The 12522-nt window shown below is 55.6% G+C and overlaps 1 protein-coding gene across 4 annotated transcripts in view; it reads left to right on the forward strand.

Moving 5' to 3' along the window:
- OSGIN1 (oxidative stress induced growth inhibitor 1) overlaps positions 1 to 12522 on the forward strand; it is a 35438-nt gene that overhangs the window by 16143 nt on the left and 6773 nt on the right. Inside the window, exons 2-4 of one of the 4 annotated variants that reach the window (XM_034940810.3) lie at positions 1966 to 2069; positions 10649 to 10747; positions 12253 to 12389. In XM_034940810.3, the coding sequence (XP_034796701.2) occupies positions 10681 to 10747; positions 12253 to 12389 (204 nt within the window). In that variant the 5' untranslated portion in view covers positions 1966 to 2069; positions 10649 to 10680. Of the gene's footprint in view, positions 1 to 1965; positions 2070 to 6234; positions 6383 to 10648; positions 10748 to 12252; positions 12390 to 12522 lie in introns of those variants that run through there. The other 3 variants (XM_055100544.2, XM_055100545.2, XM_055100547.2) reach the window with 3 other exon arrangements.

Genomic DNA, 12522 nt, shown 5'->3' on the forward strand with positions numbered 1-12522 from the left:
GAGCGTCAGCTGTGCTTAAGAGCCCTCTGTTCACAGTGCCCAATGCCTGCAGGTGCCCAGCAATGGCAGAGCTGTGGGAGCCACTGGTTGAGGAAGAGGGAGGCAAGAAACAGAGGCGGGAAGGGATGAGGAGGAGTCAAGAGGCCCCTTCGAATAGCTCTGGGATTTCTTAGGCAGAGAGTGATGGTGGTTTTCCAACAGGGGCCCAGGGATCCATTTTGATACCAAGAACACCAGGGATGCAACCTGAGGCCACCCCTACCTGCTTCTCCCCTGGCTTCTCAGCTCCCAGACAGCCTGCAGGGGGGCCGAGGGAGGCCTGGGGAGGGGGCCTGCCATCCAGCACCAGGGGCTGCTGTGTGTGAGCTCCTCCCCAGTGCCAGGCCCCTTCCTTCAGCCTGCATGGATCAGCTGCCACCACCCCAACACTCCACGTTGTCAGGAGCAGTACACAGATGGGGAGACCGAGGCTCAGAAGGAAAGCACCTCTACTGACCACACTGCCTGCCTGGGCACTTGCAGCACTGCAGGGTGACCAACTGTCTTGGCTTACCCAGGCCTGGGGGTTCCTGGGACAGAGTGAGGCTTTCAGTGAGAAACCCTGGAATGTCCCAGCTCCTGTTAGCAACAGTGCCGAAGTCCACACCAGCAGTGTCCAACAAAGACCCGACGAGAGCCACGTGTGTGTCCTCCAATGTCCCAGTAGCAAAGTTAAAATAAAAAAGAGATGGGTGAAATTAATTTTAATAATAGATTCTTTTTTTTTTTTAAGATGGAGTCTCGCTCTGTCGCCCAGGCTGAAGTGCAGTGACTCAATCTTAGCTCACTGCAACCTCCGCTTCCTGGGTTCAAGCAATTCTCCTGCCTCAGACTCCTGAGTAGCTGGGATTACAGGTGACCGCCACCATGCCCGGCCAATTTTTATATTTTTAGTAGAGACGGAGTTTCACCATATTGGCCAGGCTGGTCTCAAACTCCTGACCTCAGGTGATCTGCCTGCCTCAGCCTTCCACAGTGCTGGGATTACAGGCGTGAGCCACCATACCCGGCCTAATTTTAATAATATATTCTATCTATCCCAGTATGTCAGATATTTTCCTTATTTTCATTGCAACATGTAATCCATATTAAAATTATGAATGAGATATTTTACCTTTTTGGTACTAATTCTTTGAATTCTGGCATGTATTTTACATTTACAACTACAGTTGACAAAATACAGGCTGCCAGGGAAATTTGAATTTCAGATAAACAAGAAATAAACTTTTAGTGTAAGTATGTCATGTGCAATATTGAAGATACACTAAAAGTTTGTTTCTTATGTATCTGAAATTCAAATTTCCCTGGAACCTCTGTTTTCTTTTGCTGCCTCTGGAAACCCTTTTGTGAGCACGCCTGAATTTGGAAGATCACGTCGCAAGCTCTCAATAGCCACTTGAACTCATGGCCTTAAAGAGCACAAGGCAGGTCCAGGGGAACCAGGGCATCCACTGGCACCCAAGACAGCCAGCCCCCTCAAGTCAGCCTGCAAAGACCCATTTGGCTCCTCCCCTCTCTGCAGCCCCTCTAACCATCGCCCTTTTGCCTGCCTTTAACAGTATCGGTCTTTGTCTTAGTCAAGCTTTCGAGGAGCAACTCAGCAATTCTGTTTCCAATAATCACCTAACAGGTAAACAAGATGGCAGGGAGGAAAGTCCACGTCTCGCCCCACAGTTCCCCATATCAGCAAATCTTCAAATTCTAGAACAAGGTCAGGGTCAGCAGGGGCAGGGCAGGTTTGGAGGAAGGCCAGGCCAAGCCCAGGAGAAGAGACAGGGTCCGGGGAAGCCCACCTCCTTCCTGGGTCTCCCGTCCAGACCCCCAAGACCCCCAGCCTCGGGCCTTCTCAAGCCCCAGCCTTAAGGAGTTGAGCACTCCAGGGTGGGGGGGTCTCTGATCCTGGGTGCATGTCTCTCTCTGCCTCAGTTTACACATTCGAAACCACTGGGAAGCTGCAGATCAGGCAGCGTGGGATGGGGAAGTGGAGACCGAGAGGCTGCTGTCGGGGAAATATGCAGTGCAGACAAGAGGTACGTCAGCGGCAGCTGCATCCCTCCCTGCCCTCATGTTCAAAACCCCTGTCTAGGTCCTGGTGTGTTGGAGCTGCACATTCAGAGCGTCAGAGTGTTGGTCACAAGGCCACAGCTGGAACAGAAGCCCAGAGAGGGAGGCTTCCCCCCCCAGGTCACACAGCACACCTGAGGTGGGGCTACACACTGGCCTGGAGCTGAGGCTCAGAGCAAGGGGCTTCCTGCTGCCCCTCCACCATGTGGGGCACTGCTACTGAGGGCCCCGGGAGGAAAGGAATACGAGGGCCCATTTCCCCTGGGTAAAACTGAGACTGAGGGGGCCATGCCTCGTCAAAGCCTACCCAGCCTGCCAGGGCTGAACCCACAGACAGCTCCCACCTACCCAGCCTCATGCAGGGTGCAGCCCCAGGCTGGACGCATCACGTGATTTTGGGGGCCTAGTACTAAATAGAAATTCAGGATATTCATGTCAAAATTAACAATTTTAAGGCAGTGGCAGCAGAGCATTAAACCAAACTCCGGGGTCTTCTGATCACAGGGCCCTGAGCACAGGTCACCCAGGGAAGCAGAGGAGGGGAAGGAGAGACCCAGCTCAGTCCCGGCTCCCTCCCCAGCCCTCCAGGCTCTCTGCGCACATGGCCCCAACTGTGCCTAACCTCTTCCCTAAGCCTTTTTCACCCCAGCTTCTCATTCTGCCCCCTAAACCCTTACCCCCAGCTATCAGGCCCTCCCTTACTGCCAGCACTGGCAGATATGTACACACAGACATGCACACATGTGCACACATGCACATACATACTGGCACACACGTACACACACATGCACACATGAGCACATGTGCACACATGCACATACTGGCACACGTACACACACATGCACACATGAGCACATGTGCACACATACACATTCATACTGGCACACGTACACACATGCACACATGAGCACATGTGCACACATGCACACACATACTGGCACACGTACACACAATGCACACGAGCACATATGCACACATGCACATACATGCTGGCACACGTACACACATGCACACATGAGCACGTGCACACATGCACATACATACTGGCACACATACACACATATGCACACATGAGCACATGTGCACACATGCACATACATACTGGCACACGTACACACACGCACACATGAGCACATGTGCACACATGCACATACATACTGGCACACGTACACACACGCACACATGAGCACATGTGCACACATGCACATACATACTGGCACACGTACACACACGCACACATGAGCACATGTGCACACATGCACATACATACTGGCACACGTACACACACATGCACACATGAGCACATGTGCACACATGCACATACATACTGGCACACGTACACACACATGCACACATGAGCATATGTGCACACATGAACATACATACTGGCACACACGTACACACACATGCACACATGAGCACATGTGCACACATACACATGCACACACATCCTCATTCTCTCTCTCTCTCTCTCTCTCTCTCTCTCTCTCTCTCTCGCCCTCTGTAGGTTCCTGCTACTCTCACCTCATCAGAGTTGTTTTCTACCACGACCCAGCCCCAACCCCAGCCCCAGCCCCCGCCAGCAGATGCTCCGGGGCCCTGGGCTGTGGCTTCCAGGCTGTGTGTGACTCCAGGGCAGGGCTGTGGCCACCAGGGCCAGGACGAGGGTGAGGAGGGGGAGGTATCACCTCAGGCACAAAATTTTAGGGGCAGCAAAGCACTCCCATCACTAGAATACATACTGTGTCCATGCAGTGTTCTTACACACCAAAATTCATGAAAAAAAATCCAGAATGGAAAAAATATCAAACTTTTATTATAAACACAGACAGCATTGGAAGTCCTGGTTCTCCTCTTTGCGTCAGCCCCAAGGCACTGCTCTGGAACCTGTCTGGGTTTATCCTGGCTTTTTTGCATTCATTTAGATTTTTTTTAATTGCCTCAAAATATTATTTTGTTTACCGGTTTTGGTTCCCTCTTAAAGTTTGCACTCAAAGGTGCACCCCCATCCCCCGCCCCTCGAGAGTGGCAGGCAGGAGGACGAGGGCGGGCGACAACAACATCAACACTGAAAACAACAGCGAATGGACACTGAGGTCATGTGTGCACCGCGGCAGCTTCCTCCCTCCCTCCCTGCCTTCCTCCCTCCTTCCCTCCCTCCCTCCTTCCCTCCCTGCCTTCCTCCCTCCTTCCATCCCTCCTTCCCTCCCTCCCTGCCTTCCTCCCTCTTTCCCTTCCTCCCTCTTTCCCTCCCTCTTCCCTTCCTCCTTCCCTCCCTCCCTCCTTCCCTCCCTCCCTGCCTCCCTCCCCCTCCCTCCTTCCCTCCCTGCCTTCCTCCCTCCTTCCCTCCCTCCCTGCCTTCCTCCCCGTTTCCCTCCCTCCCTCCTTCCCTCCTTCCTCCCTTCCTCCTTCCCTCCCTCCTCCCTTCCTCCTTCCCTCCCTCCTCCTTTCCTCCTTCCCTCCGTCCCTTCCTCCTTCCCTCCCTCCCTCCTTCCTTCCCTGCCTTCCACCCTCCTTCCCTCCCTCCTCCCTTCCTCCCTCCTTCCCTCCATCCTCCCTTCCTCCCTCCCTCCCTACTTCCCTCCCTCCCTGCCTTCCTCCCTCCTTCCTTCCTTCCCTCCCTGCCTCCCTCCTTCCCTCCCTCCCTGCCTCCCTCCTTCCCTCCTTCCCTCCCTCCCTGCCTCCCTCCTTCCCTCCCTCCCTGCCTCCCTCCTTCCCTCCCTACCTCCTTCCTTCCCTCCCTCCTTCCCTCCCTGCCTTCCACCCTCCTTCCCTCCCTCCTCCCTTCCTCCCTCCTTCCCTCCATCCTCCCTTCCTCCCTCCTTCCCTCCTTCCCTCCCTCCCTGCCTCCCTCCTTCCCTCCCTCCCTGCCTCCCTCCTTCCCTCCCTACCTCCTTCCTTCCCTCCCTCCTTCCCTCCCTGCCTTCCTCCCTCCTTCCCTCCCTCCTTCCCTCCCTCCCTGCCTTCCTCCCTCCTTCCCTCCCTGCTTCCCTCCCTCCCTGCCTCCCTTCTGTTTAACCGATGTTGAGTGCCTTTGTGTGCTAAGCGCTATTCTAGACACTGTGTAGAGCAGTCACGAATACACTTCCCTGCCCACACAGAGCTCATATTCTGGTTTGGGAAGAGAGACAATAAAATAATTCAGAAATAGGCCAGGTGTGGCATCTCACGCCTGTAATCCCAGCACTTTGGAAGGCTGAGGCGGGTGGATCATCTGATGTCGGGAGTTCGAGACCAGCCTTGCCAACATGGTGAAACCCTATCTCTACCAAAAATACAAAATTAGCCGGGCGTGGTGGCACATGCCTGTAATCTCAGCTACTCAGGAGGCTGAGGCAGGGGAATCACTTGAGCCCGGGAGGCGTAGGTTGCAGTGAACCGAGATCGCGCCATTGCACCCCAGCCTGGGAAACAAGAGCGAAACTCCTTCTCAAAATAATAATAATTAAGAAACAGCAAGGTGTGGGGTGTGCAGTGCTACCCACACAAAACAGGAGAGAAGAGCCTGGGAGCAGGCTTCAAGTTCTAAGCATGGCAGCCAAGAAGGATGTCATTTAAACCCTCACGGCCACTCTGGTAGAGACAAATCTGTGACTTGGCCCCAGTTTTCAGATGAGGAAACTGAGGTGCGGGCCCTAAGGCAGCTTGCCAGAGCCCTGCAGCTGGGAAATGGCAAAGCTGGATTCGCAGCCCAGGCAGGCTGGTGCCAGAGGGCTTTCGGGGATTGGAGGGCGCAGTGAAATCCAGGTGGAATGCGGGAACTGGATGGGGTTTCGCCACTTAAAGGGACTGTTATTTTAACTGTGTGCGGGACAAAGCCATCTCCTCTTTGCTTATGGCAAAGGCCCGGCTGGCTCATTCAGAGGTCACTGGTTCCTCCTCCAGAGACTGAGCTGCAGGGATGGGGGTCTGGCTAGGGGGAGGTGGCTGGGAGGGAGCGCCACCCTAGGCCCCCTGGCAGGCCGCCCAGCAGGGGTCCTTTAAGGCTGGCCATGAGGCAGGCAGCGTGACACCCGCCCAGTGTGCAAGTTCATTCATCACGGGCCCCTGCTGACTCACGCTTATGAAAGTGATTTTCCTGGCCCCGCCCACTGCCTGCGCCGCCTCCTCCCTCCCCGTAAAATACCCTCACTTCCCTCTGGCCTCTCAGAGCCTCCTGGATCCCCACAGGGTAATGGGTGTCCCGATTTCGCGGGGGACTCTGTGATCCGTGTTCCCCTGACCCTCCTAGTGCACAACTTGGCCGGGCTCACCGGGCTCCTGCACCACTGCCTGTCAGGTGAGTGTCGGGGCCAGGTTCCGGGGCAGGGAATCAGGCACATCCCAGGCACCAGTGGCAAGCCCAGCTGGACCGGAGGGTCTGCAGAGCCCTGGCGCCAGGCAGGGATCCCGGGTGGTCCTGAGTGGAGGCCCTCGCCTGGGTTCTCTGGAGCCCGGCAGGGTTCTGCCCTACCCCAGGTTCCTCCCAGATCCTCAGCTGTGTCCCTGTCCAGGTGCCTGGTACCCTCAGCCAAGCAGCTGAAGCGGCCACAGTCCCAGCGTACCCTGGGCCATGTGACCGCCGCTCCTAGCAGGAAAGGGGTGTGGCCAGCCCGGGCTTACTGCCCAGCTGTTCCAAGGCCACTGGGTCGGCAGCCAGGCTGGGTGCCTTCTGGGTTTCTGCTTCTCCTGCTCAGGAGGGACAGAGCCCTTGGGTGCCCATGAACAGCCCCCATCCCTGGAGGTCCCAGCGACTTAGCTTCTCTCAGGAGGCTCAAGAGTGCAGCGGGTTGGGAGGGCGGCCCCTGGGAGGCTGGGGAGCTGCGGGAGACCCTGGGCTCCAGGTGTGCGGCACTGGGGTGAGGCCTCATCTGTGATAAATGGCAAGTGCCGCTTGCGTGGACAGACCACCCCCTCACACTTTAGCCCCCCCAGGGCTTCGTGTCACTTTCTTGGTCTCCCTGTAATCAGCTGTTTTACTGGAGGGGACTTGGCAGAACTAAGATTTGTCACATGGCCGTGGTCTTGGCCCCTCCTAGGTGACCTGGGGCAAGACGCCAACTCCTCTTGAGCAGCTTTTCTTCCTCTGCACAATGGGGATAAGAACACCCACCTCCTGGGGTGTCTTCAAAGGCAAATGAGTAAATGGCCACTAGAGGTGCCAAAGAAATGCAGACATACAGGTGTCCCAGAGTCTCAGAGCAGTTTGCAGCTTTAGCAACCTCAGAAGTACAAATGCCGCACACTTGAAAGAAACGTCAGTCGGAGGTGCAACTGTTTTCATTTCTTTTATCCTGTTTGCCTTTGTGAAATTTGGAACATCAATTTTTAATGTTAACTTCTTTCCATCAACATCTGCCATCTTCAATTAAAGGGACTTAAAAAGATAACATTAAAAATTGATTCTTCCAACTCCGTAAAACTAAAAAGCACAAAAGGAATTGAAATGAAACTTTTGAACTCTCTTTTGTAAGTTGGCAGCATATTTGTCCGAGGTTATGAGTGACAGCGTCAAGCTGCTTCGGACTTTGGGGCGTCCTGTGTCACTCTGAACAGGAAGTGACTTCTCAGGTCCAGCCCCTGGGTGGTGACCTCATGTATGTGGCATCCAGAAGCTTCTGTTCAAGTGCCTGAGGACAGTCCCAGGAGGGAGCCCTGGACTTGGAGCCCCAAAGCCCTGGTGGTAAACCAGTGTCCTCTGCTGCCTGCAAAGGGTGGGAAGGGGCAGCCAGTTCTGATTCCTCATTGGCCAGCAGGGGCTCCTGCAAATGCCTTTCTTGGGGTGGTGGGAAAATCTGAAAGAACAAAGGAGGGGCAGGGCATGGCCCAGGGTGGGCGCACTGGGGCAGATGGAGCAGGTTGGCTCACTCGTTTGGTGAAGGGGCTGGGGTGCCTGGGGGTGTCAGCCCACGGGGATCAAATATCAGTTCCATCGCCCACCGGCTCTGTAGCCTCAGGGCATGGCTTCACCTCTCCTAGCCTTAATCTCCTCATCTGCAAAGTGGGTTGCTAGGAGGATCAAAGGAGGTGGTGCGGGGAAGCCCTTTATCAGGAGGTCCCGTGCTCCCCAGTGGCTGCTGTTCCCGGGGACCATCATGAGGACTGAGGGGCCCGGAGCCATTCGAGGGTACCAGGAGCAAGCCAGAGAAAGCGCTCTGGGACCCGTAGTCCTGTTCTCCAAGGCCTCTGGGTATACCCAGCACCCAGGGTCAATGAGAAATGTTCCCTTCCCAGCCAGAACACCAGGTCATCAGCTGTCCCTCTGCCTCCCCGCCTGCCAGTAGCGCTGCGACAGAGAAGTGGGGGACCCTGGAACAGACACTGCACGTTCCACCCGGCAGAGGGGTCTCAGCAGGACCTCTCACAGCACTTGGGGCACAGAGAAGGCTCTGGAGCAGGGCAGCCTGGGCTCTGATCCAGCCCAGCCTGCAAGAGCTGGTTCAACCACCTTGCAAACTATAAAGGGCCGTGAGAAACGCTCTGGCCCTCAGAGTACTTACAACAACCCGATTAAATAAGGATTCAATTTGTTAACGTGTATTAAGTGTTGAGATCATGCCTGGCACCCAGCCCACTCCACAGAAGTATGGAAATGTCGGCCACATGCTGTCTTTGTTGTTCTTGTAACTACTACTACTATTATAATTGGTGGCAGCGTCACCCTGAAATCTCCCCCTCAAGGCAGGCAGCCTGGGGTCTTGTAGGGAGCTGAGCATGAAGAGGCCATGTGGTCCCTGGTGACTGCAGCATGTCACCTTCCTTCTCTCTGGAAAGGGAGGAGGAGGTCTGCGGTGCTGGGCACACGAGCTTGCCTAGACAGGACACGGAGGCTGTCCCTGGCCCCCACGCCAGTGGAGGCAAGAAAGGCTATGCTCAAGGGAGCAGAGAGCACTGACACAGGGGTCCCTGACAGACCCCTTCCCCGCTAGGCACATCCTCACCCTCGGAGCCTCCTTCTCCTCACCTGCAAGACAGAAGTGACAGGGCTCACCTCTCAAGGCTGCTGAGCGGGCTGGACGCTACTGCTTAGATGCTACCTCCTTGCAAACTGTAGAGTGCTCTGAGAAGGTCAGTTGTTGTCACTGTGGGGGCGACACATAGGTCCTCTCAGTGGCCCATCTGTGTGGCAGTTTCTCATCCATCTCCTCGGGACCTGCCTGGAGGTGGACGATGGTGTTTCTGTCACCCTGCACACATCAGAGGCCACACACCGGTCTCAGCTGTGTTTGGTTGACCTTTTAAGCATCTTCCAAAACTGTGCGTTCATTCATTGCCCACTTCTTCAACTCAGATCATTCACATAGAAATCCAGATTCCCACTTTCTCTGGAAGAATTCTGGAGGCAGGTGACCCTGGGCCCCCACCCCTGGCCACTCCGGGTGGTCCGAGCCCTGTGCGCGCCCACTTGAGTGTGACGCCTGGATGGGCCCTGGATCTCGAGGGACAGGCCGAGTGGTGTGGGTGGTGGCACTGGCAGGGCCTTGGCACCAGTGAGCCCTGGGTTTCAAAGCCAGCTGTGTGACACTGAGAAGCTTGTGCGACCTCTCTGAGCCCCATTTACACATCTGTGAAATGGGACATTAATATGGCCAGGGCTGCACAGGGTCAGCGTGAGGCGGATATGAGAAAAAGCATGTCAAATACCCGGTACACAGTAAGTGCCAAATGCTCACCATCCCTGTGCCCACAAAGGTGTTGCCTTGTGGCCCTCAGGATGGCAGCATGTGGCCCTCGGGTGAGGCTGGTGTCCGCTGCTAGCTGGTGTGGGGAAGAAGGTAGGTCTGATGCTCCTCTGGGAACCGACAGCTCTAGGACCAGCACTTGGGTCCCTTTGAGCGATTTGGGCCTGGGGCCAGCAGAGGGCGCGGCTGCCCCAGAGATGGCAGGTTCACCAGCACGTCCCCAAACCTGGCCACTGCTTCCATTTCCCCAAGTCCATCCCAGCTCCTGGGGCAGGCCACAGCGCTGGCCCTTTCCCCGTGGCAGATTCACTCCAGGCAGGTGCTTCCCGTCTGTGATCCTACTGTGTCCCTCAACCACCCTAGGAGGTAGGGACTCATTGCTTCCATTTTACAGATGAGGAAACTGAGACCCAGAGAGGCCCAGGAATGGGATAGGAAGCAACTTGCCAGGGCTGGATGATGAGTCCACCAGGCCACACTGGGACTCGAGGACTGTGGCCCACAGAAGGGTCTGGCAGGGCTGGTTCCTGGGTTGGGCAGGAATGGCCTCTCGGGAAGACAGATAATGAGTTTCGGGGACTGTTACTGCCCCAGTGAGATGGGAGAGTAGAGTGAGGCTCGGAGGGACGGTGGCTGCCTGGGGCAACCAGGACCGAGGAGGGGAGGGCACATTCTGCATGACTGGGGAGGGGTGGGGCAAACGGCCTGTTTGGAGCAGAGGCTGTGTGAGAGCAAGAAGGGAGTCCCGTCAGATATGTCTCATGGGGACCCCGGACCAGACCCTGAGGGCCACAGGAGGCCACCCTAGCTGGGAGGTGAAGTGGCTGTGTGGACACCCAGGCCTCACCCGAATGGACTCTTCCTTCCCCTCTCCCCCACTCCAGGTCCACTGCCAGCCCCAAGCCCCCCACCAGCCATGAGCTCCTCCAGAAAGGACCACCTCGGCGCCAGCAGCTCAGAGCCCCTCCCAGTCATCATTGTGGGTGAGTGTCAGGCCCCAGCCGGGGAGGGGCTCCGCTGAGCCTTCCGGGTACCCCCCAGGTCTGAGGGCAGGAGCTGGGCAAGTCCAGGCCTGGTGTCTTTTTTCATATTTGGGGTTTATTTTTTTTTTATTTATTTATTTGAGACAAAGTCGCACTCTGTCGCCCAGGCTGGAGTGCAGTAGTGCAATCTTGGTTCACTGCAACCTCTCCCTCCCGGGCTCAAGCGATTCTCCTGCTTCAGCCTCCCAAGTAGCTGGGATCACAGGTGCATGCCACCATGCCCAGCTAACTTTTGTATTTTTAGTAGAGATGGGGTTTCGCCATGTCGGCCAGGCTGGTCTCGAACTCCTGACCTCAAGTGATCTGCCTGCCTCAGCCTCCCAAAGTGCTGGGATTATAGGTGTGAACCACCATGCCTGGCCCAGGCCTGGCCTCTTTACAGTGGTCTTTAAATTAAGCCATCGAGCGTTTACTATGTGGCCAGTGCTAGGCTTAGCAGTTTATAAACTACCATTCCCTTTCACACTTCCGAGAACCCAGGGGTCTAGAACACACCCATCAGCTGGAGGCGACCCGGCGTGGCGCAGGGGGGCCTGGTCCTGAGCCCACACTGATCCCATGACTACCCTGTGCCCAGCACTGTGCTAGGTGCCCACACGAGAGGACACACAGTAGCGGCTTATGATTCCTGTCCTCTGTCTGCACAAATGGGGACAGATGACCCCCCAGTATGCGGGCGTCCAATTAAGCCACGTGAGATGGTCATTTCTGCAAGGCAAAAGCAGATGGGTGCCTGTGATTTCATATGGTTCCTCCTGGTATGCTGCATATGAGTAATATTCCGAATCAGACGAGATAAGAAGAGGGGAAAGGACAGATAAAAAGAGAAGCGCTATCACAGGGCTGTGCCTGGTGAATTGCCCAGGAAGCGCCGCAGATGGCAGCGCAGTTCTTCAGACGTGCAAGCAGCAGACCCAACAGGTGGCTCAGCACCCCTGAGCGCCCACAAGCACCCACCACTCAAGTTCGCCCCCAGGCCACGTAGCAATCTGTGCTACATTCACTCATCCATCTGACCTAGTTCTTAGCAATCTCAGAATCTCAGTCATGTCGTCAGACGTTCCCTCTGTCTGGGTTTTAATCCCGGCTCGTCTACCTTCCGGCCGTGTGACCACAGGCAAGTAACTTAACCTCTCTGTGCCCATTTCCTCAACTATAAAAGGAGGAAAAGAGTGGCACTTACCTCGCTAAAGCTGTTGTGAGGCTGTTGTGAAAGCTCTCAGTACAATTCCTGGCACAGAGTAAGCTCTCAGCAGTTGTTCATTCCTTCTTTTTAAAATTATTATTAGGCGCAGTGTCTGGCACAGGCTAAGGGCTTAATAAATATTTAGTTTTATGAATGAAGGATAAATGAATGAATGCGCCACATCTAGATCAAAGCCCTCCACGGTAGTGTCCCCCACCTGAAAAGGCCACCCCCTTTAACCTCCACCCTCTCTCCCCAGGTAACGGCCCCTCTGGTATCTGCCTGTCCTACCTGCTCTCCGGCTACACACCCTACATGAAGCCAGATGCCGTCCACCCACACCCCCTGCTGCAGAGGAAGCTCACCGAGGCCCCGGGGGTCTCCATCCTGGACCAGGTGGGTCAGCCTGGGGCCAGAGCTCTGGGTAGGACATACCCGCCCTTGGAAAACTACCGCCGCTTTTGCAGGGAAAAACAAAAGTGTGTGTTTGCTGGAAACAAGACTAAACACAGAATTCGAGAGTCCACAA

This window comes from Pan paniscus, chromosome 18, assembly GCF_029289425.2.
Source record: "Pan paniscus chromosome 18, NHGRI_mPanPan1-v2.0_pri, whole genome shotgun sequence".
NCBI classification, from domain to species: Eukaryota; Metazoa; Chordata; class Mammalia; order Primates; family Hominidae; genus Pan; species Pan paniscus.